At 42.5% G+C, this 22,542-nt stretch overlaps 4 protein-coding genes across 7 annotated transcripts; 1 reads left to right on the forward strand and 3 right to left on the reverse strand.

The window, feature by feature from the left end:
* Positions 1-353: 353 nt before the first annotated feature.
* LOC111848623 (BTB/POZ domain-containing protein KCTD12-like) lies at positions 354-2,205 on the reverse strand. Its single transcript, XM_023820828.2, has one exon. The coding sequence runs from the start codon at positions 2,144-2,146 to the stop codon at positions 1,298-1,300; it is 849 nt and encodes a 282-aa protein (XP_023676596.1). The 5' UTR covers positions 2,147-2,205; the 3' UTR covers positions 354-1,297.
* A 3,210-nt stretch (positions 2,206-5,415) lies between these two features.
* Positions 5,416-12,002, forward strand: acod1 (aconitate decarboxylase 1). 3 transcript variants are annotated; one of them, XM_023812827.2, is made up of 6 exons: positions 5,416-5,521; positions 6,877-7,059; positions 7,358-7,519; positions 7,736-7,825; positions 9,357-9,556; positions 10,544-12,002. In XM_023812827.2, the coding sequence occupies exons 2-6, from the start codon at positions 7,048-7,050 to the stop codon at positions 11,502-11,504; spliced, it is 1,425 nt and encodes a 474-aa protein (XP_023668595.2). In that variant the 5' UTR covers positions 5,416-5,521; positions 6,877-7,047; the 3' UTR covers positions 11,505-12,002. The 3 variants fall into 3 exon arrangements, with proteins under 3 accessions (XP_023668595.2, XP_072553871.1, XP_023676665.2); XM_072697770.1 differs by lacking the exons at positions 5,416-5,521; positions 6,877-7,059 and adding an exon at positions 8,396-8,532 and having other exon boundaries at positions 7,470-7,519; XM_023820897.2 differs by lacking the exons at positions 5,416-5,521; positions 6,877-7,059 and having other exon boundaries at positions 7,470-7,519; positions 8,396-9,556.
* Positions 12,003-12,064: 62 nt separating this feature from the next.
* LOC111856987 (glutamine amidotransferase-like class 1 domain-containing protein 3, mitochondrial) lies at positions 12,065-14,705 on the reverse strand. Its single transcript, XM_023841488.2, has 4 exons — positions 14,260-14,705; positions 13,918-14,089; positions 12,632-12,830; positions 12,065-12,408 (listed from the first exon to the last, which is right to left on the reverse strand). Exons 1-4 carry the CDS (start codon positions 14,365-14,367, stop codon positions 12,213-12,215), a joined length of 675 nt encoding a protein of 224 aa, XP_023697256.1. The 5' UTR covers positions 14,368-14,705; the 3' UTR covers positions 12,065-12,212.
* Positions 14,706-16,118: 1,413 nt separating this feature from the next.
* On the reverse strand, positions 16,119-22,448 carry fbxl3a (F-box and leucine-rich repeat protein 3a). Of its 2 annotated transcripts, none has more exons than XM_023793785.2 (5): positions 22,171-22,448; positions 21,198-21,558; positions 20,517-20,639; positions 20,244-20,415; positions 16,119-19,383 (listed from the first exon to the last, which is right to left on the reverse strand). In XM_023793785.2, exons 2-5 carry the CDS (start codon positions 21,555-21,557, stop codon positions 18,740-18,742), a joined length of 1,299 nt encoding a protein of 432 aa, XP_023649553.1. In that variant the 5' UTR covers position 21,558; positions 22,171-22,448; the 3' UTR covers positions 16,119-18,739. The 2 variants fall into 2 exon arrangements, with proteins under 2 accessions (XP_023649553.1, XP_023649472.1); XM_023793704.2 differs by having other exon boundaries at positions 21,198-21,561.
* Positions 22,449-22,542: the final 94 nt, after the last annotated feature.

Here is a 22,542-nt window from a genome sequence, read left to right on the forward strand (position 1 = left end):
GACCATAACCACTCTATGTTATGTATGTTTGCTTCTGCAGTGTAAAGTCTAGTATTACTCTAACCTTAAACCACATAAAACACAGCAAGCCTGGCATCTGTGTCTTATTACAGTGTTTCATGGGTGGGAAAGAACTTGCAGTAAATGCCATTTTGGAGCCCATAGGGGATATTCATGCGATTCCAGAGATGTGCACAAACTGCATGGAAATTCAAGGTCACATGATGTTTAGGGAAAAGGCTGCTGTTTTGTGATCTGTGTACTGCTGTACTGGGAGTTACAAAGGATTTATCCTCGCCGGAACCAGTCCCTCATAACATCCGATCAAACCAGCTTAAGCTTTACAAACACTCTAATGACATAAAGAGGAATACATTTATTTGTTTTAACAGGTTAAGGAATACAACAGTAAACAAATGCACACTTCTTCAATACAACAAATGTTAAATGCAAAGATTTATAAAGTTTTAAAATCTGGTAAGTCATAAAATATTTCTATATTAAAAAATACGCTACATACAACCCTAAAACATTTTTTGTGTGCTGCATTTTATGTGGTTAACTTGAGTATGTTACCGTGGGAAATTACTGGACAGATTCAGTTATTGAACTAATACATATCAGTTTGTTTTGCTGTGGTGCAAAATCACGCACAAATATTACCTGAAAACTGATAACAGATATTTAGTGTATCTATGCTAAGGTTCTGTAATGCCGATGTGCTAACTCAGTTAACAGTACAAGTTCTCTCCTAGATCTCATCATTTCCACTGCAAAAAAAAAAAAACATTTAACGATGTTTTAGAAATATAACAATGATATATAATCATCTGCTACATATACCAGCAACTAGTGGCAGGGCTGACGTATGCATGTATGATACATATCTACGGCCTGCAATTTTTCGTGGAAATAAAAGGCGACAGTCTTCCAAACAAAACACACAGCTGCATTTAAGTCTGATGCAAATCAAACAGATGACTCCACGTCTGTAGTGTGAATAAACAAATAACATTCGGTATGGTCTATATTTATATATAGCACTTGACATTTTAAATATTACACATCCTATAGGCCTACTTCGAAAGAAAAAAATGCAATATATTTAAATACACAGGAGGCCGAATTAAATGAAGAATATGGCGTTAATATAAAACAAATATACTAATTTGACGGCAGTATTACTGCTGCTAATCCAAAATTGTATCTATTTACAAAACATGTAGATTATATTTCACTGTCGATTTCTTGCTCAACAGCAAAGTTGCAATTCTCGATTTATTCATCATTTCGAGGGTTAATCTCGACAGAAGACGTACTCCGTGTAGCTGGTCCAGATCTTGTCCTCGGTCGGGTCGTTGCTCGCATAGGCGCAGGTGCCCGTGGAGCTGCAGGCCACCATGTGGAAGCCGACCTCGGTCAGTCTATCAAACGCCTGCTCCAGGAAATTAAACTTCAGGTAATAGCGCGACGTGTACCTCTCCGGGGGTCTGTCCGGGTCTCTGCTCTCATTCAAAGTATCCCCGAAAACCTCTTTGGCAAGAGATGTCTTTCCACACACAGTAATCCGTGCAACCCTACGGAATTTCGCATCGCTCTGTATATCTCTGCCGATGGTATAGGACCCCCGGTATCCGATCGTTATGTAACCGGACTTTCTGGACTCCGATGATGGGGAGCGCGCATGGATCGCCGCCGGGGACGCGCCGGAGCCCCCCACCGCGCACTGGAGCGCAGCCTCCTCGGGGTCACTGGGACAGATATCCTCGCTGATCGAGTTGTCCTTGCTCATTTTCGGGGCCAGGAGCTTGGATAATTCGCGGAGCTGGAAGAAATCGGCTTCTCTTTGCAGCCTGCATTTTTCCGGAAAGTAATCGGGCAGGACGAGGGTGAGGTCCCGCAGGTAGTCCAAGATGTATCGGAACAGAAAGCCGTCCCTGTCCAGGAAGTAGCGTCCCTTGCTGTCCCGGGGCAGATCTTGGGGGGCTTTCTGGCTGAACATAGTCCAAAGAAGAGAGTCCGGCACAGCTATTAAAGTTCTATGCCGAGTGACGTAAACCTGACCTCCAACGTTGAGCTCAATGATTTCAGAAAAGGTGGAATTGTTGCCGTTGGACAGTCCACGTGCGACGCCCTGCAGAGCCATTTCTGCGCTATGGAAACACAGGCAGGAAATATCAGGACAGTGGGAATGAGCATTTAGGGGTTTGTTTATGTACCCTGAATGGGCTGGTGAAGGAGGAGGGACGGGGCGGCTCATGTGAATGGGAGCTGAAGGGATTAACTCATTCCTTGCATTCCGTGAAGAAATATGCATCCATGTAAAACAAATCCTAAGTTTATAGGATGATAATTCTCCCACGCAACTAAGTTATTTCTGTTGAGTTTTAACGACAATAGGTTTATATTTTATTTTTTCTTAACTTAAAATCATACCAAAACAACTGGAATAGTACCTGGGTGAACCACAGACAAACCAAACCACTGCCCGTCCGTCCGTCCATCCATCCTTTTCAACCATCAACCCAACTTTCAATCGCTTATCTTGCATTGAGTTGAGGGGCATAAGAAAAATGCATGCTAAAATATTTTTTTTAATTACTCCTGTACACAACGCAAGGACGTAGAGAGAGACCAAATTATTGTGTACAATATGGTTAAATTATTTTTCACTTGCATACACGGAAAAATGAGAGAACGAACTTCAAACTGTTACAGTAAAATTGTGAAAATGTCAAAGCGCCATCTAGTGGAATTAAAATGCATGCACGTATTTTGCTCGTTCATTCTAATTTGTACAATATCTCAGAAATGCGCCCGAAATTTGGAGAGGCGTATCTCTGCAGCCAGGAGCCGAATGTCGAATAGGAGGGGCATTGTCGAATAGGAGGGGCAATGTGGCACACACACACATACATAATAATTATGGCTGGTTCTATCTGCATTTGTAAAAGAAATCCCAGAAAAATAACTTGATTAAATTGATATTTTCTTTGCGGACACTCCTTACTCCTATCTGTGTGGTCTGTGAGTATTTCCCCAACAATAGACTCTCAGTTCTCTCTTGGACTTCATGAAAATTGTCTCCAAAGCGAATAATGACTCTTCCATCGTTCATTATTGTAACTTTATTGTATTGTAAACACACATATTTATTCCTCCACACACACTGTAGGTCAGAAGATGCTTACTCATTGCCTTGTGTGTGAATTCACACCATTTCTATATACTACACAGAACAGTACCCAACTGTATTCTCAAATTCATTGTTCAAAAAAAACCCCTTCTGCTTTTTAGTCTACTTCAAAGCGTTGTTTTTGCTGAGCTTTTTCTCAGTGTCTTGCTGTGCTGTCATTCTGAAATGTTAAATTTAGTTTTGTAACAGGAGGAACACCAGGGTATTGTAAAGAGTGATACCACTGATTTAATTGCAGTCCTTTTTCCTAGTCTTCAGGTCCTTTGATGGGAAACTCAAAAGTTGTGCAGCAATATCAACGTTCAAGCTTTCAGTTGCCAAGATGGTAAAATTGACAAACTTGACTGTATCCCTTGGTGAGAGAAAGTGAAAGACTGGTGTCGTTGTATTTCCCTTGTGGACTTCTGGACAGTGAGCAGTTCTCTGAAAAACATTCATTGACCTCAAATGAGGACCTCTGTAGACGATATTCATACATTTATACAGAAAAACTGTTATAAACTCCTCAACTGAAAATCAGTGGCTCATCCCTTTCAGGCAGAGTTGCATTTAAATTAGTCATTTCTCAATGCGAGCCTGGCAAACATCAGAATCAGAACTCACTTTATTTTCAGCATGTACAAACATACCAGAATTGTTTGTGGTCCAATGCCAAGCATGAAGTACATAACAACATTACAGGAGACACAGTGTAAGACTTCTTACGACAATAAATGAACATAAGAACTAGTGCAAGAACCAAAAATGGTTTTACAATGTAGTGCAAGTTGAAACGATATTGCGTGTATACCATGAGGGAAGATGTCAGACAAAGGGAAGAGAGGCATTGTCTTTGGGAGAGTGGATTGCACCTTGGTGATGGATTACTGAGGCACTAGCCAAGTTTATTAGGAGCTGGACGACTACGGAGAAGAACCTGCAGAGATGATGTGAGTTCCAGGTTGTGATACACTTGTACCTCCTCTGTGATGGCAGTTTGGTGATGAGGTGACTACCTGGGTGGATGGAATCAACAGCAATCTTCCCAGCTCTCCTCTTAGCCCTGGCAGTGAACAGGTCTTCTTGTGTAGGCAGCTGACAGCCTGGGATTTTCTCAACTGATCAGACCACACATTGTAATCTGGTCTTGGAGGCAGCAAGAAACTAGGAGGTGATGGAGGATGTCGTGACACTCCCAGCTACATTGGGAGATGTTGAGCTTCTTGAGTTGGAGGAACAGTCATTTCTGGGCTTTCTTAGTGATGGAGGAGACTTGCATGTCCCACATCAAAGTCCTGGTGATGCTGGTCCCCAGGAATTTGAATGATTCGACCATAGATACGGCCGGGCCATTAATATCCAGGGGGGGGGGGTGGACGGCGGGAGCCGACTCTCATTTCCCTGTCTTGACCACATGGAGTTTCAGGTTGCTGCTTATGCACAATTCTGCAAGACGGCACTTTTTGCATCACTATAATACTTATGATTGTCTTGAGATAGACACCTTTTTATATAAATACATTTTTTTATATATGCAATCCTAAAAACATAAATAGACTGTTTAACAAATGGACTTTTTACCCATCGTATTCCATTATACTGATGTGATTGGTCTCTTTATGATTAAAATATAGCAGTGATTTTCCTGCAGGTTTAGAGCAAAGTAATTATTTGTGAATTCATGAAGGATACACTGGAAATGACATTTACAAATCTGAAGAAAATCTGTAACAGTTATATAAAGTGGCAGTAGAGAAATTCCTGCCATGATGTAAGTAATATTGGTCATGTTTAAAAACAACGGGGTTGAGCATGATCACATTGTGACTCAGTGGATAGCACTGTTGCCTAGTGCCCCACACCCTTCCTGTGTGTGTGTGTGTGTGTGTTATGTATGTATTACGTTGTTGGAACCTAATGTCCCCACAATGTGATAAACACCAGTTATTTTGACATTGTGGGGACCATTTTTTCAGTCCCACGACTACAATCGAAAAACTAAAAATGCCAAAAGTCTCACATTTTGTTTGGTTACTTATGGTTAAGGTTAGGACTGGGTAGGGGTTAAGGTCATCATGTTGGGATTAGAGTTTTCCCCATAGAAATGAATGGAGAGTCCCCACAAAGATATAATCACAAACCTGTGTAATGTGTGTGTGTGTGTGTGTGTGTGGGGAGTTTAGATGTTCTGCCCATGTTGTACCCATTTCCACAATATATTCCAACTTCCTCAGCAGTCTAAAGACAAACTTTTAAGCTAACTGCAACAGACTGGCATTCAGCTCAGGGTTTAATGCTTTAGTCTATAAAAGGTAATGAGACATGGAAAAGAGTCATTCTTCAAAGGTATTATTATTATTCCTTAAATTATACGTTTAGCATGTATTCTCCTTATTTTACATAAAGGTAAAATTGTTTTGTCTTGCTGTTCAGTTTTGAATTCTGGCAACACCATGTTACAATTGTCATTGAACTTAATTGTTGAGCTACTAATGCAATTGAATTACATACCAGGCATTCAATTTAAAATCATGGATTTCTGTTGATCCCATTATTTGATCTGGAATCCGCTTGATGAATAAACGGCATGTATTCCTCTGCTAGCAGGGCAGACTTCCAAACTAGTAACAGTAAAAACATTTTCAGGAAAGAAAATACAATTTTTAATGGTTATAAATGCATAAGAATCCAAACCACAGTGAAAGAAAACCAGTTTTCAAAGTGGTGTTTTAACATTTGGACCGAAACTCTTCCTCCAGTCCTGTTCCCCTCTGGTTTCCGGATTGTGTGCGAGTTCATGCGGATCTCACTGCAGAACCTCATGCCTTTGGGTCTTAATGTCATTCTCCCATCTCCCTCCTACAACATAACTTAAAATGACCCCTACGATATTGAATTACTTTGCATTTTGCAGTAATTCCCAAATGGCTTGTAGGCTTGTTCTTTAATTGGGCGATAAACAATGTTCAAATTCAAGCAGTTCATTTTTAAGTCAGCTTGCAGTCGTGATGGGTCAAAATGGTTTCCATGACGGTCAGCTTGTTTCATTTCCCCATGTTTCAAGAAGTTTAAAAAAGAGCGAAATATTGCGTCCTTTTTTCCTGAAATACTGAAATTACACAAACATACAGATCTTTTATGACCATGTTACTCAATTCTATTTTTTCCCCCACATGGCATTAATGGAGTATCCGTGTTTTCCTGTACCCAAACAATTTACTATATGACTGGGAAATAACCGGTCTTGTAGCAACTGTGTACTGGAAATCCAGTCACCCAATTTCCATACCATTAATCCAGGATAGCATTAAGCATGCCGAGAGCCTATTCCAGGATGCACAGGGCCTGGGATTCCTGGAAATCATGGAATCCTGGATACGGGATTCCAGCCCATTGCAAGCTGTACACTGTACACACCTACACTTACAAAAGTGCATAATTATTACTGTTGGTATCCATGAATTTCAACTCACTATTTAATGTTACTTGTAAGTTGACTTCATCGTGAGATGTTTCGTTGTACTCCATTCTGTGCTCTGTAAATATGAGTCAGAAAGCCCAACCTGAATTTTGCTCTGCATAGAATGAAACCTACATGAACAGAGAGAGAACAGAAACACAAATATGTGGTGTTTCAATATATTTGGTCTATAAATTACGGAAAACATTTGCCACCGTGTGACTTACTTTGTACTTTACAGGATGTAATCATCTGGTCTCACTTTCACGATGACTTGGTTTTTCCTATCCCTTCATGTGGTCTTGGGTTACTATGGAAATCCCAGCTTTGAAACATGCCATAGAGGTTTATAAGGCTGATAAATCAATCCATTCCCAAGTCTTTGAGCCGACATTTGAGCAAGAAGGACACCATGCTCCGCAAGGTAATTTATCTTAAACTCTTGATATTCTAAACAAAATAGTATCACTTATTGGAGAGCTTCTCAGTTATTTTTAAAGAAATTTTTTTTTTGCATCAATGAATTTTCTAAAACAAAAAGAACAAATAAACAATAGTAATATGCAATGGGAAAAGTGTGATGAAGTGTGATTTTAAATAGTGACTAAAACTTAAAGTCATTTCATACTGGAAGCTGTTCTATAATGTTCTTTTTGTGCAAGGTGACCTCACCCTTGTTCTGATGGTGTCGGTGTTAATTGCTCATTTTTCTACTGGCACAGAGTGTCACTCAGAGTTTTGGAGCTGCGATCTCCAGCTGGACCACGGACCACCTGACTGACACTGTGGTCCGGAGAAGTAAGCGGATGATGCTGGACACGCTCGGAGTGGGCCTTCTGGGAACCAGTACCCCAGTCTTCCAGACGGCCCTCCAGTACAGCAGGGTACTTGGCTTAACTTGTGGAGTTTTTGCACAGCACAAACCTGACTGCTGTCTTCTTGGTCCATATTAACCAGCATCACATTCTGGAATTATTTTAACACTCAGAGTTCATTGGTACTGCAACCATCACCGGGTGAAAGCAGCCTGAACTTGAATGGAACCATCGCAGTAGCAAATGTAAGCAGTGTGTGATGTTTACAGAATTCTGTTATTGCAGAAATATGAAGCCAAAGAGAAAAGTTCTGTTTGGGGAAGACCAGGACTCACTCTACCGGCCCAGTATTCTGCTTTCGTCAATGGAATCGCAGTAAGTCATCTGTTAGCAAAAATATTCATCTTTTACATGGCATATCTACTCAGCAACTACATTTGAAGAAACTGTTAGAAAACGTTTGTAGAATAAAACATCTCAATGCAATAATATTCTTATTTGTAATCTCTGCATGTTTTTATAATCATAATCCTACAGAAAAGCCATAATAATGTGTTTATGTATATCCGGGTTGGTGCAGCTTTGCACACTGATTTGGAGTTAGTAATGATAATGATAATACATTTTATTTGTAATACTGAATGTGCTAAAGAGTAAAATACAACAGGGTGATAAAGTGAAACAGTAAAAATAAGCCAACAACAGGGAGAGAAATTAAGTGAAGACTAGATGCAACAGGGAACAATAATAATAATAACAATAATAATAATAATAACAATAATAATAATAATAATAATAATAACAGCTAAAATAACAAAATAAATAGCACATAAACATGAATACTAAGACTCTGAGAAAAACAGTTTAAATGAGTCCTGAGTTGTTTCTTGAAAACTTCCAGGCTGGGTGCCGTTTTTAAATCAGCCTTATCCATCCCTTTGGCAGATTTGTCCCAGGAAGTTTTAAACATCTCCGAACTTCTCAGCAGGGTTTAACATCAGCGCTCATTCACCTTTTATTCTTCATCCGCTCCAATCTCGCTGTGATCGTGTATGTGAAAGGTGCACTTTTTCCAAACGCAGGTGATGTTTTCTGCTACTTCCTTCCATGTGGTTTTCCTTCTTCTTGTAAGAAGATGTGCAGCCCCCCGTTGATGGGGAAACTCCCCATGGCCTCATTCTGCCATGATCAATCTTTTGCACTTTGCCTGGACTTTAACTAGACCTCTCACGTGATTTCCAGGAAAGTCTGTGTATTTTGAGGTGGTTCTTCTTTTCCAGCCCCCCATACAAGCTGCACTTGTGAAATGTTGCTGACGCTGGGCTGTCAGGCCATTCTCAGCCATTGAACTCTTTGAATGCTTTTTCTTTGTGATCATCTGCCTTTCCTCAGCTCTCTCACCTTCTAGTTTGCACTTTGCATTTTGAAGAACTGACTTTTCTGACTATTTATCCAAATGTCATTTATCCAAAAGTAAGATTTTGGTTGAAAAAAAAATAGCCTGCTACTGCAATGGCTAAATAAGTATATATTCATGAAAACATTCTTTAATAGTTTTTTCCCTGCTTAATTTTTTTTGAATGTGTTTGCAGTAGAATGCCTTTATAAGTTGAGTTATTAACAGATATTTATTCATAACCTAAAGTGCCTTGAATCGAAATTCAACAGCTACAAGACATACAAATGCAAGTGTCTGAGTATGTATACCTTTCACAGGGAGCAGAATATATATTTAGATTGCGCTTTTAATTTGTCACTGATTTTACTGGCAGACACCGTCCTTCATCATTTGTAGCGGCTGTCATTGCTGATGCGGCTTGTTTCCATGGTTATGGGGGAGGTGCGTGTTGATAAAGCAGGGCGTGTGAATCGGAGTGGCAGAGCTCATCTCCCCCCGCCCCCGCAGGTGCACGCCATGGACTTTGATGACACCTGGCATCCGGCCACGCACCCCTCGGGGGCCGTACTGCCCGCTCTTCTCGCCCTGGCCGAGACGTTGCCCGACAAACCCTCTGGATTACAACTCCTACTGGCCTTCAACATTGGCATCGAGGTGCAGGGGCGCCTTATGAGATTCTCCAATGAGGCGCAGCACATCCCCAAACGGTACGCTGCCCCATCCGCTACTGAACCAAAGCCCTCCTGATGAATGTGACGTCACGCCCCCGCTACTCAAAAACAGCATGTTTCATTTTTCAAATATATATGACAACACATAATATATTTGGTAAGGCTTTACATGAAGTGCACCTTCATAATGCATACATTATGCATTCATAGAACATTCATAAGCAGCATGCAAGTACCCCTTAACATCCTAACATCCCTTAACAGCTTTAATATACATTAATAACAAACATTACATGATTATACAATTATAATGTTATTATGTAATGTTTATTATTAATGTATATCACAGCAGTTAAGGGATGTCAGAATGTTAAGGTATACATACATGATGTTTATGAATGTTTTATGAATACTTAATGAATACATTATGAAGGTGCACTGAACGTTTTATGAATGCAATATAAAAGCATTATCAATGTGCAGTTAATGTAAAGCGTTACTATGTATTTTCTATGATCACTACAAATCAGTGTTGTATGATTATAGCCACATTCATACCAAAAACATGTAAGACATTCAATGGAAAATCTTATGGGAAAAATATAAAACTTTCACGTGAACTTTACATTTTTACGGTACATGATAACATATGGCTTTAGTGGGAAATACATGTTTATTGCTTGTTGTTTTTATATTATTCTCAAGAAAAACATTTGATCCATCCACATTCGGTTGGTTTAACTAGACATGTCAACTATGTCTTTGCGGAGCACAAAGCGGAAGCGCCAACGTAATGATTCCTTTTCAAAATACTCATCCTAGCTGTGTGGAACAAATACTGACAAGACATGAATTTAGTATGCATTGTACATGGATGTGGCACCTATATGTTAAATGACACGTTAAGTTAATATGCATTATATGTTTGAGTGTCATATAAAGAGCTTATATGATTTTGGGTAAAACTCATAAGAGTCTTATGATATTTTTAAAAAAATGTTTCCATGTTGGCATCTGTTCTAGGTTCCACCCTCCATCGGTAGTTGGTGTCATGGGCAGTACAGCAGCTACATCTAAGCTCCTGGGTCTTAGTGCTGCTCAGTGTGTGGAGGCGTTGGGCATCGCCGCGTCCTACGCAGGAGCCCCCATGGCCAACGCCGCCACCCAGACCAAACCTCTCCACATCGGCAACGCCACTCGTAGGGGTCTCGAGGCCTCCCTGCTGGCCCTCTATGGTTTGGAGGGCAACAAACACATTCTTGACATAGACTCGGGGTTCAGGGTGTTCTACAAAGATTATACGCCAACAGAGATAACAAATGGCATGCGAGGGGGGCCCTTCAGGTGGGTCCTAGAGGATCAAGACGTGGCCTTCAAACGTTTCCCGGCGCACCTGGGGATGCACTGGGTCGCCGAGGCGGCGGCCGCCGTCCGAGAGAAGCTGCTCGGGGAAGACCCCAACTTTGATTTCGGTCAGGTCAGGAAGGTGACACTGCGGGTGCCCCAGTCCAAGTACATAGACTGTCCGTTCCCTAAGACCGAGCACGAAGCCAGGCACTCCTTTCAGTTCAACGGCTGCTCGGCGTTGCTGGACGGCCACGTGTCCACGGATTCCTTCACCGATGCCCAAATTGAGAGAAAGACCCTGAAGGACCTCCTGCTCACGACCCAGATAGAGAACCCAGAGGACAATCCCTCAAACTTTGACAAGATGTACTGCGAGGTTCAAGTTCAGACAGCAGATGGAAGAATCCAGACTGCGAGGTGTGACACCTTCTACGGTCATTGGAGGAACCCACTGAAGCAGGTGGACTTGGTGAGGAAGTTCAAAGCCAATGCTACCACTGTGCTCTCTCTAGAAGTGGCCGAGGACATTGTCAGCATTATAGATGATTTGGAGAACATCCCAGACTGCACAGTGCTTGGCTCATGCCTTCAAACGATCGACCAATCAGCCCATGGAGCTTCAGTCTGTGGTGCCTAAATTGCATTCTCCAAAAACCTGGAAAACTGAACTAAAAACACAATGTATACAAAAAATTCTGTACAAAGATATATTGCAGAGCATTTTAGATTCAGTATCCTAGTTACAGTATTTAGCAAATGCTTTGATCCAAAGTGGCATACAGTTGAAATTGGGGTTAAGGTCCTTGCTTAAAGCCCAACAGTGACCTGACTTTGGTATTTGAACCAACAATCTTCCGATCACAGGAACACTGCTCCCCCCCAACTACTCCATGAGTAATGGGTAATACTGTATCATTTAATTCTGCATAATTAATTGAATGATTGTATATATAGTCTTTTTGTGCATAATTCTTACCTTACATACTAATATATGCTAGGTGTTATTTTAAATTGCTAAATTATGTTTGCTCACTCTTACAAACCAATAAACAGTGTGTGCTTTCACAAGAGTCCAGTTCAGAAGGACCTGCACTGCTAATTGAATTTATTAGTCACAGTTGTGCATAATACTCTGTAAATGCGAGTCAAAAAACCTGAAATTTTCTCTATACAAGAAAAACCTACATGAACACAGAGTAAAATCCACACACACAGCAATAGATTTTAATTTTTTTTAAACAGATCTGGTTAACTGCTGCATAACATCACAAAAATATTTGGTGTTGCAATACATTTGGTGTATTACAAAGATATATCACTGGAGTATGGGGTTTCCTCGCAGGGTCTACGCGAGCTTGAGTATATCCTGCACCATCACCCCGATCCCATCAAATATCTCGTGGAGTGGAGCCTTGCACATGAAAGCGCAGGTGGTGATGATCTTATTCTTCTCGTCAACGTGGGTCTCATTAACCTTCTTGCAGATGTGCTTGGAGCCCAGCTGGGTAATAGCCTCTGCTGTGGCTGGGACATCGGGGGACCTGGCAAATAGCAGCATGATGAGGCCCTACATATAAAATCACCTTTTATGGACTGTAGATCCCTAGCACTGCTGAATCATCTAAAATGGGAAAGGACTGACCACTATTATAAAGTAAACAATTGAAATAGATAAACTGGCATTTGCACTAAAACGTATGCAACGTGTGCCACCTAGTGGTCAGTACTTTGTTACTGCATGTAGACAGAGAGGCCCAAGCTTGCCTGTCATCCTGCTTGTGACCCACGGTGACCTCACACCCTGGGAACACTTTGGCGGCCAGGACCGGAGAGATGCAGCAAAGGCCGATGGGCTTGTTCTGATTACGGAACGATTCCAGCGTGCTTCTGACCTGACCGTTCACAGAGCAATCCTTCCCCTCCACCGCCCAGGTGCAAAGATTCTTCGCCACCCCAAAACCACCTGGCGAAGATGTGAAAAATATAGTACGCGTGTCCAAGGTGATGATTACACAAGGCAGACGGTACGTTACAGGCATACAGCAATCAGGGGAGCCAGTCTGGCGTAAGAGTCTTAGGCTGAACTTCCAGGGAATTACCAGCAACAACTGGAAGTTAGAACTGGAGCAAGAGCTGTACAAAACACAACAAGCACAGCAAGAAGCTGAGACACAAACTAGTGGAAAAAAAGCATTTAAGATACACAAGAGATCACAGATGAAGAGAGAATATGTCAGTGGTTTGCGGACTAGCTGTGGTGTTCCCAAGCTAGATACAGTACTGCACAAAAGTCTTTGGTAGTCAAAGAAAATGATGTTTATATGATCTTTGGATCGGGGTGAAGCTATGACGATGTGTCTGTCAAAGCGCCATTTCAAAAGTCACCACAGCCTTTGCCATAACCATCCAGTATACCCATTTACTTTTTGACTCGATCACTAGCATATCATGTTTGGCTAATCAATATCTCACTAACCTGTTTAACTAATTAGATTAATTAACAGAGCAGGTGGTGAGATGCATGGAATCCATGGAATGGTTGGGGTGCCCCTCAGGAAAGGCATTCAATCGTTTTGTTCATTTGGGTAGCAAATACACACTTGCTACCCAAAAAACACAGCCTCAGACACTTTCTTTGAATGCCTAAGACTTTTGCACAATACTGTAGGTCTTGAAATTTTATCAAGGGTTAAAATGTCTCAGATTAAAAACACGACACCTCTCCAAAAGGTTAATTAGAAGACACAGCTGTATTCCTAATGATTTTGCATCGTAAGCCAACAATAGGTGTTCGAGACTAAGATTGTTGTGGCTCAATTTATGGAGACCCATTTTTAACTCACTCCATCCCGACAGACAGATCTGAGTTCAAACTTTCCTTGGGGAACATATTTGACTACTCACTCATGCATGCAAGTAACACTATTGAAAAGCAGCTGTCTATCAATTTGAAGAAATTTAATTACTCAAGTAAACCGCAAGCGTAGGGCCTTTCACACTCAAATTTCATATCAAGTAAAGTTATAGTTTCAGCTGCTTAAGTTCCATACCAGGGAAAATGACAGCATCCATTTCATTAACATCAAGCTGGGACAGATCTTGGATATCGCCCCTTGCCAGCCTGGCACTCTCCACCAGGACGTTTCGCTTCTCCTCCGTGGGAGCCCCCTTCAGATGGTCCACTACGTGCATTTGATCGATATTAGGTGCAAATATTTTCACCTGAAAAATATGGCAATTTCTCATTTATACAGCAACCCCTGTTATGAGAATAGCTCTGGGTTTAGGAATAGCTTTATGCAACTTGCAAACGACACACCGTTTCTTGGTCTGCGCAAACACAGGGAGTTGTACTCATACGGATGAAGACAAAAAGCATCGGGAAAACTTACAGTTGCTCCACCGCGACTAAGATGGACCAGCACTGCCGACGCCTCGTGAATTTCACTGCCGTCGAACACCCCACAGCCAGCCAGAACGACAGCCACGCGTTTGCTCATTTTAACTTGGGCTTCAAAAACCTCCGAAGACCCTGACAGACACCCAACAAAGTCACCGGCACAGACTTGCGTTGTCAGTGGAGCAAACTCTAATTTCAGCTTCAACGTCGCTGTATCGCCCTCTAACGCCCCGGCTGTGTTACTGCAACTTTTACATTTATAAACAAACTCCTGGACGTACTTCCTCTGTACCACGCAGCGATGGCGGAGTGTCAGGTTAAGTCGCGGAGGGCTGGTAACGTTTCATGTTGCTCACTGTAGACGTACATTAATATGATTTAGAAAGTGGAAGCAGAAAATGCACGTCCGCCAACTTTCCCGCACGCGGGCTAAACACACCATGATATGGCACTATGGTCGCGATCAAGTCTCTCAATAATATAGGGGAGTAAATGAGCCCCCCCCTCTCTAAGTGGTACAGCCCCGTAGGGCGCCTACGTAGTTCGCTATGACAGGGAGCTAGAAAGGATGGACAGTGGCAACAGTAAAGAGAAAGGACAGAGGTACTGCCGAGAAAGTAAGAAATAAACAGAGTAGTAGAATGCAGTGAAATGCTGTGAAATAATGGGTATATTCCCGAGGACCGAGTAAAACCACATCAGGTGGGCAATGTCCAAAGGCCAGCAGGGGACGCTGTAACACTTTATGTGACTGTCTTGATTAGGTTACGTCACATTTCTTATAAAATGAAACATCAGGAAACTTTTATCAGTAGCTCACCAGCTGAGTTACCTCACCATCGCAAATAAAGATGGTGGGGTTTAAAACCGATTGCAATATTGCAGAAAATTAGTGTGAGTGAATGCAACATGGAAAATATAGAAATACACATTTGGTAGCGTTTTGATCTCTCAGATTCAGGGTTCATAGGTTTGAATCAGCCCCTCCCTGTTCTTGTGTCAAGCATCATCATTGTTAATTTATCTAAGCTAGTTGGCTCATTCAGAGGTGCTATATAATTATCATCTGACAAATTATTCAGTAAATCTTGAGGTATTTTTTTATTACATGAGCAAGTCATGCAAAGCAGATGATCTTAACCATTAAAGCTGTAACTAACCAATGTCTGCAAACATTTTTGGAGCTGTAGCATTGTAGTCAACCTTGACATAATGTAGCTCCTAGAGGGCAGAGTGGTTCCGGAGGCAGGTATGGAAGTCCATTCGGACGCGCACCTCCAGGTTCAGGAACAGTTCCTACCCAACTGCAATCAGACTCATGAACAATCAGTAACCTTGTGTCACCCACACATATTTCTGCCACTGTCTCTATTTATTCCTGGGATTCTGGTCTTATTTACTTATTTATAATTCACTTCAACATTACATTCACTTGCCCAGTTGTCTAGTTGACTTGCTGTCTATGTCCACTGTCTGCAGGAGCACATGCAAGCATTTCATTGTACGCGGTACTCGTACTTGTAAACATGACAATAAAAGAACTGATTTGAAGGCAAGATTGTGGACTTGTTGTGTAAATTAGTGCAGCACAAACATATTTCTTAATATTGAGCTAGAGAATTTCATTCTGCACCAATACCAGTGAAATAAGGGATATTAATACTATACTTTATTAATGTGTCACCTTACTTGTTTGGTTTTTGCAATATATTAGGAAATACTGGCACTAGTACCGATAGTGCATTTTGCAGCTTCACACTACAAAGTGTAAATTCATTTACAGCTCTCTCTATAAAAGATTCTTCAAATCTTTTAAAGATAAAAAATGAAACACCAAAAGAAAAAAAAAAATCAATACATCACAAAAAGTTTATTCCCAAAAAAAAAAGCATTTCCACAAACACTGGATTTTGTTTCATGACCAATACTCAGTAAAATACACAAAGCAGCTGCTATACTGAAGCAAAGAACAGCAAATTGAGCCTGAAAAATGTTTTAATAACAGCTCACTTTACTCTTAATGAGCAAAATCAAACAGCAATTCATATAGGAAACTACTATCCTGAATGCTACTAACTTAGGTAATGCTATTAATGAAAGGAATACATCAGTAAAGTGCAATGAGGAAAACATACATCTTTGTTTTCCTGCATTCAATTTTTAATCAAGGCTCATATAAAATTCCCTAACACAGTGGGGGTTAGGAAAAAGTAAGGATGTTTCAAGTGTACTGCCTACTCTCAGGCAGAGGTGGAAAGTTCAGGTCCAGAAAGTAAAAATCCAGACCACGATTTTGTTTCAACCAACCAGTTGAGTTTTCTGTGACTCTTCATACTCAATTAGCTGGTTGGAACAAAATCTTGGTCTGGATTTTTACTTTCTGGACCTGGACTTTCCACCTCTGTGAAAACTGATCAATTTTAAAGGTCCAACAATTTTTGAATGAAAGCCTATTTGTTGCCTCTCTTCCAATATCGTGTGGATACGGGCACTGTACAACAAACTAATCCTAATCCCATAGATTATATAAACCAAATGTTGTGGCATTAATAATAAATGAAAAACAAATCTGGCTGCAAGTTATCAGCCAGTTGCCATTAGAATATGGACTGTGTTGCAGTTCTTCATTTTAAGATTATGATGTCTATACAATGCGTAAATTATCTACAAACTCTTAATTGAAAACCCAAGATAAACAATTTACCTGCACTAGCATAACTTTTATAGATTCGATCACATCTACACCAAGACTCACTGTTTCAACACTGTAACTTACAATTATACATAAAATAATCAGTGATAATACAAAAGCAGTTGTATTATATTAATAAATAACAAAAAAAAAAAATCAAATCCAGTACCTAGGAAAGGAAAAACTAAAAATGCATCCATTGAAAAGATTACTGCCATCCCACTCGTGTATAAAAGACACCAACTGTTAAAGGTCACACCCTGACAGAGGGCGTAGTAGTGAAATAACTACATTTATATTTCTATTCTCAAACACACAGCATTTTACATACAGAAAAGACAGGACATCCTTCTTAAAGGAACATTTATAAAGAATTTCACTCATTTGGGTGGTTTTCACTGCTGCCTGAACCCTACACCTCTACTGCGCATGTTTGGGGTCTGTATGTTCTCCCCATGCTTGGCACCGTTCCTCATGCAGTCTAAACATGTGCAGTTAGACTGACCAGCTCTGGACCGCCACCCCATGTACGATCTACCACTGCCTCGACTTCGGCGACCCCTCCAGACCAGGATAAACAGAAGATGGATATCACTCACATTCTGCCAAATCTCATTGGGCGTAGTAACTTAAGTGTAAATATCTTCTCTTCTGGCCTGACAGTAAAACTGTAAAGTAAATATACAGGTCAAGCCATCAACAGCAGTGTTTGAGTACAATGGACAAAGGGCAAAAAACGAAAATTAAAACCTGCAACAGATCCACATCTGCTTATCTAAATTTTAAAATTACACATTTGATTTCCCCCCCCCAAAGTGTTTTAATGTATTCATTTACTCCCAAAAAGAAAGTAAGACTGAGAAGTACTAAAGCAGAACTCTTACCATCCATGTTCAGGTACCCGTTCCTATCTGTAAGGAGCGTATTTTTTGTTGAATCGTTTTATTGCTTTATATTACCGGTTTTTTGTAGCTAGATACGTCCATATGACAGAAAACACAAAACAGTGCAAGAGAAAAGCCGTCTTTCATTCTAGTCATTTGACCACTACTGAAATATTCTAAAAGAAATCCCTTTGCTAATATTGTACATCATTTGGTATCAGTACAAGGTGCTTCAGGTTATGGAAAAACCATATTCTAACATTTTCTTGAAAAGAAAACATTGCACTAATTGTTGTCATTAAAACGTTTTGAATTGCATGCGGCAGGACAAAAAAAAAAAAAAAAAAACTGATAAAAATTAGGGACACATGCCGAAGGGTGATGACATTTGGGGTAATTACAGGATCATTAACCCCCAGTCGATTGTCACATGGCACACCGCCGTGATTTGTTGAAAAAAGCCAATTCGCATCACCATCATGATCAGGCGACTTTAACCGAAAAGCTTTAATCTACCTGTCATTGAATAAAGTGAACCCCCCCCCCACCCCCAAGAAGTCTCTCTTTTAGCAAAAGTTGCTCCTTCCATGTGCAGTATTCGAAGCGGCAGACAAACTAACACAGACACGCTGCCCGTACTACATTCCACAAACCAAATCGAGAAAATAAAGTTTCAAATAAAACGTATATACATAGCTCAATTTGTTCAAAGAAGGGGTGGGTATTAACTGACCAAAACGGCCCATAACTGCATTTACAAAGGTAGAAAATGTCTGAATTCCACATTTTAGGATATCTGTGGAGAATCAGGTCTGTTAGTGTTGTCTGATTTGCGGGTCTCGGTTACTGACGTGCCGGGATAAAACGCCGAGCTCGGGGAGGGTTCTGGGAATGATCTACCAGGTAGGCATCATGTCGGGGAACCAGACCCGGCCCAAGTGCTTGGACACCTCCCAGTGGATCTCATCCAGGCTGTACTTGTGGTCGGGGATGAGCACCTCCTCCATGATGGAGAGCTGGGAGAGCCGGCGGCCGCACATCTTGACGAACTCGACGAAGGCGCTGCAGGAGACCTCGCACTCGCCCAGGCCGATGGCGGACAGGTGCTGGCAGCGCTGGGCGATGCGGATCAGCTCCTCGTCCAGAGGCCTCAGTCCGTTGGCGCACACCACCAGCTCCACCAAACGCGGGCATGTCAGGCCCACGCGGCCCAACACGTCCTTGCTGACCGAGCGACCGAAGTAGAGGTGTGTGACGGGGATCTCGTCGCGGAAGAAGGGCCCGAACTCGTCCTCGTACAGGAAGAAGTACATGACCAGGTTGAACTTGGGCGAGTGGCGCATCATGGCGTCCCAGCTGCTCTTCTTGATGGTGTGGAACTGCGTCTGGCCGGGGTCCTCGCTCACCACGTCGATGCGCAGGTGCTCCAGGTGCACGTGCTTCTCCGAGGACAGCGCCAGCAGCAGCTCGTCGCTCAGCAGGTGGTAGTTCAGGGCCAGTTCCCTCAAGCCGTGACACTGGTCTGCCACACAGAGGATCCCTGCAAACGCAGCACAGACGACAGGAGCTGCACGTGCTGGACAAACGCTCACGTGTCACGCATGCTCTTTACGCAGCATCAACTGCAATCACAAATTCTGACTACCTTTGACATTTATAGGGCAAAACAACCTACTGCCCCCCACCAATACATCCAGCAGGACAATCTGCCCACTATCTGTTGCTAAATGCCATATATCCAAAGAGTGCTATAAAAATAATTATGATGTGCTCATATTGTTTTATCACTTATCACATGACAGGGCAAATGTCTGCGGAGAGGAATGCCACGTGTTGCTTCTCCCTAACTGTCATATCCAGGGACTCTCATTCCAGTAATCACAGGAAACCAGGCAGGGGACACCCACCAATGCCAGTCTAACATACACAATCACACAACAGGGGCGATTTAGAGACATTAACCTACTCAACTGCCCGTCTGTAAACTACAGGAGCCGAAAATATTAACTCCACGCAAGCAAAGCTGGGTACAGGAAGTCATTTTTATTGTTTACAAAATAAACTTGCATGTGCAGTGAGCTACGCCAAACACTGCCAATGGGATAGCAAAGCAAAGGCTGTGGTTTCAAATCCCACATACATTGTAATCCTTTCCCCTACGTAAATTTGGATTTGGATTAAAACATCAGATAAATGAATAGTCAGTCAATTTGCATATCTTTTCATGTAACCTTTTGGACTGAATATAGACGAATCCTCAAACTTTACATATTACATGTTAGAAATACATGACATTTTATCTGTGTTATGGAGGTGACATCAAATGGACCTCTGCATGGAATTGCCCCAGTGCACCTTCATACTGTGGCAAAGCGGACTCCCCCTGCCTCGGGTGCCTACCTGCAGGAGAGACATGGGGACAGCTGCTCATCTTCAGCAGCCTGAGCGTATCGCTGTTGTTGGCCACCAGGACCTTAAGGGACGGGTCGTCCACCGGCGTGTCGTCGATCTTCAGGGACGACAGCGACTTGGAGTTGACGAACACCACCGTCAAGGCGGAAATAAAATGTGACTGGCGAAGAGAGGAAGCCAAAGGTGAGTTAGCGTGTAGGAGAGACCGGCACCAGAGAGACATTCCGGAGCACCGACGGGGGGGGGGGGGGGGCAGGGTACCTTTGGCATTTCCATGAAGCTCGGCCTGGCTGTGGAGATGAGGCCCAAAGTCTTGAGGGAGCAGTTAACCAGCTGTGAGAGGATGTCACAGGCAGCCTCTGCCGACTCGGTGCTACTGTCCACCTGGAGACACACACACACACACACACACGCTGCTGCAGAAGGCGTGTATACCCAACTCACACAGCTTTAGCACGCGGAGACCGGCGACTGCCCTCATTACTCCACAGGATACGGGAAGCACATCCAAAGGCTAGAATGTGTCAGTTATCACTCAGTTAACGTTTCAGAAAAATTTAATTCAATAAACAATAATTGTAAAAGGTATACATATGAAAAAATAGCTGTCATATCTGTGCAACTGTGTGTGCAAATGTCTCATATATTTTTCTTATTTATTTCTATTGTCGTAGTTTCTTTTGGTTTGTTGTCTATTGTTCTTTATCTTTAGGCTGTTCTAACAAATAATTTTCCCCAGTGTGGGATCGATAACGCTTTATTTTCAGATGCCTCTGAAAACAAATATATTTAAATTAACCTAGGGCTATTTTTGCTAAGAAATACGGATTTCTTTGAAGTGCAGTTGCAGTCATCAGAAAGCCTGACTTTGGTCAGCATGACTGGGCAGCAGGTCTGGGCAGGGAGGACCCCGCAGAATGTTGGAGGCTGCGGCTTGGGCACCTTGAAGCTGACGTACTGCAGGTGGTTGGAGTGCCTCTTGATGATCTGCTTGATGAGGTCCGGGTGGGTGGCCTTCAGGTAGGAGCTGGCGGGCTGGTTCAGTTCGAACTCAAAGCAGCGCCACAGCTCCGGCATATGGAAGGCCTGGTTCCAGCTGCGGCACACCTGCGAGGCGTAGGCCCGGTCCAGCAGCGGCAGGTACTGAAACACGTGCAGCAGGATCTCCTGGGGCAGGCGGCCCCAGTTGGAAACGACTTCATCGGGCTCCTGGTCCAGCAGCCGCCCCTTCTTACAGGCCTCCAGAGGTCCCTCAGCGGAGGAGCTGCAATCCTTCTCATCTCCATTTAGACCTCTCTTCATTCTACTGAGACATCGTTAAAATCGTTTTAATGTTAATGTTCTAATATGATCCATTTATTGAGTAGGCGATATTCAGTGATACTAGAAAACAAAGCGTATACAAAAAGGTACTGATTTTTAGTAAAACATCATACATTTCCATTTATTCGAAATATAACAGTTGATTCAAATAATCAAAACAGTTCAACGACGAGGAGGCCACTTGCCCAGCCAGCGATCAGGTTAACGCATACAAACCAAACATCCCAACCTCGCTTCTAATAATAACTACACAGTTTTTACAAACTCCCGATTCAGTCTTAGCATGCCAACTCTTCTTCTAAACCTGGTTACGTTACACCTTTATCAGAAAGCACAAGAAGTAGTTTGACAACCCTGCTGTTCGGTAAATAAACACTGCGGACAGCTAACGAGGCTAGTTAGCCGCCTAGCCGCTAGCCAGCCGCCGCATATGTCGCAGCTCCATATTAACCCTAATAACCGCCGTCATAACATTAGCAGCGGTGGCTACTGCAAGCAGTCGGTATAACGAGCCCGGTCAGCTTTGGCAGCCCCGTGGCCATACGGTGTGCTGGTTAATTAGACGTCGGGACTGGCTGGCCGCCCCTCTTACCTGCTTTATCGTGTATATATTGAAGCGCAGTGGGAAAACAAGATCGCCTTCGACATCAACCCGGCCCTGCGCTATGAAACCTCATTCGAGCAGACCGGTCGGTTACATTCATTAGGCTCTCTGTCGATGCGCAGCGATGCTGGGTGGCTGTCAGGTCTCGACGGCACGTCAAACGCCTTGTTTTTGTCCGATTTCCGCACTGTGACCCAATTCCTGCGCCGTTATGCTCGCCCTGACTGCTGAAAATGGCGGCGTGTTGTTGTTGCGCGGAAGCCGCACTGTATTGTGGGTATTCCAGATACGCTAGTTTGGATATCCAGCTGAGAGCCAGCAATTACCTCTCGGAAAATGTTTGTCTTTAGATAATGACCG

Source organism: Paramormyrops kingsleyae, chromosome 1 (assembly GCF_048594095.1).
Source record: "Paramormyrops kingsleyae isolate MSU_618 chromosome 1, PKINGS_0.4, whole genome shotgun sequence".
Taxonomy (NCBI): Eukaryota; Metazoa; Chordata; class Actinopteri; order Osteoglossiformes; family Mormyridae; genus Paramormyrops; species Paramormyrops kingsleyae.

Coding starts and splice junctions, on each gene's coding strand:
- LOC111848623 (XM_023820828.2), bottom strand. CDS start 2,146: ATGGCTCTGCAGGGCGTCGCACGTGGACTGTCCAACGGCAACAATTCC.
- acod1 (XM_023812827.2), top strand. Junction 7,520..7,735: donor CGGCCCTCCAGTACAGCAGG/GTACTTGGCTTA, acceptor CTGTTATTGCAG/AAATATGAAGCCAAAGAGAA. Junction 9,557..10,543: donor GCGCAGCACATCCCCAAACG/GTACGCTGCCCC, acceptor CATCTGTTCTAG/GTTCCACCCTCCATCGGTAG.
- LOC111856987 (XM_023841488.2), bottom strand. CDS start 14,367: ATGAGCAAACGCGTGGCTGTCGTTCTGGCTGGCTGTGGGGTGTTCGAC. Junction 12,831..13,917: donor GGATGCTGTCATTTTCCCTG/GTATGGAACTTA, acceptor CATCTTCGCCAG/GTGGTTTTGGGGTGGCGAAG. Junction 12,409..12,631: donor GGTCACAAGCAGGATGACAG/GCAAGCTTGGGC, acceptor GCTATTTGCCAG/GTCCCCCGATGTCCCAGCCA.
- fbxl3a (XM_023793785.2), bottom strand. CDS start 21,557: ATGAAGAGAGGTCTAAATGGAGATGAGAAGGATTGCAGCTCCTCCGCT. Junction 20,640..21,197: donor TGCAGTACGTCAGCTTCAAG/GTGCCCAAGCCG, acceptor GTGTGTCTCCAG/GTGGACAGTAGCACCGAGTC. Junction 20,416..20,516: donor GCTTCATGGAAATGCCAAAG/GTACCCTGCCCC, acceptor TCTCTTCGCCAG/TCACATTTTATTTCCGCCTT.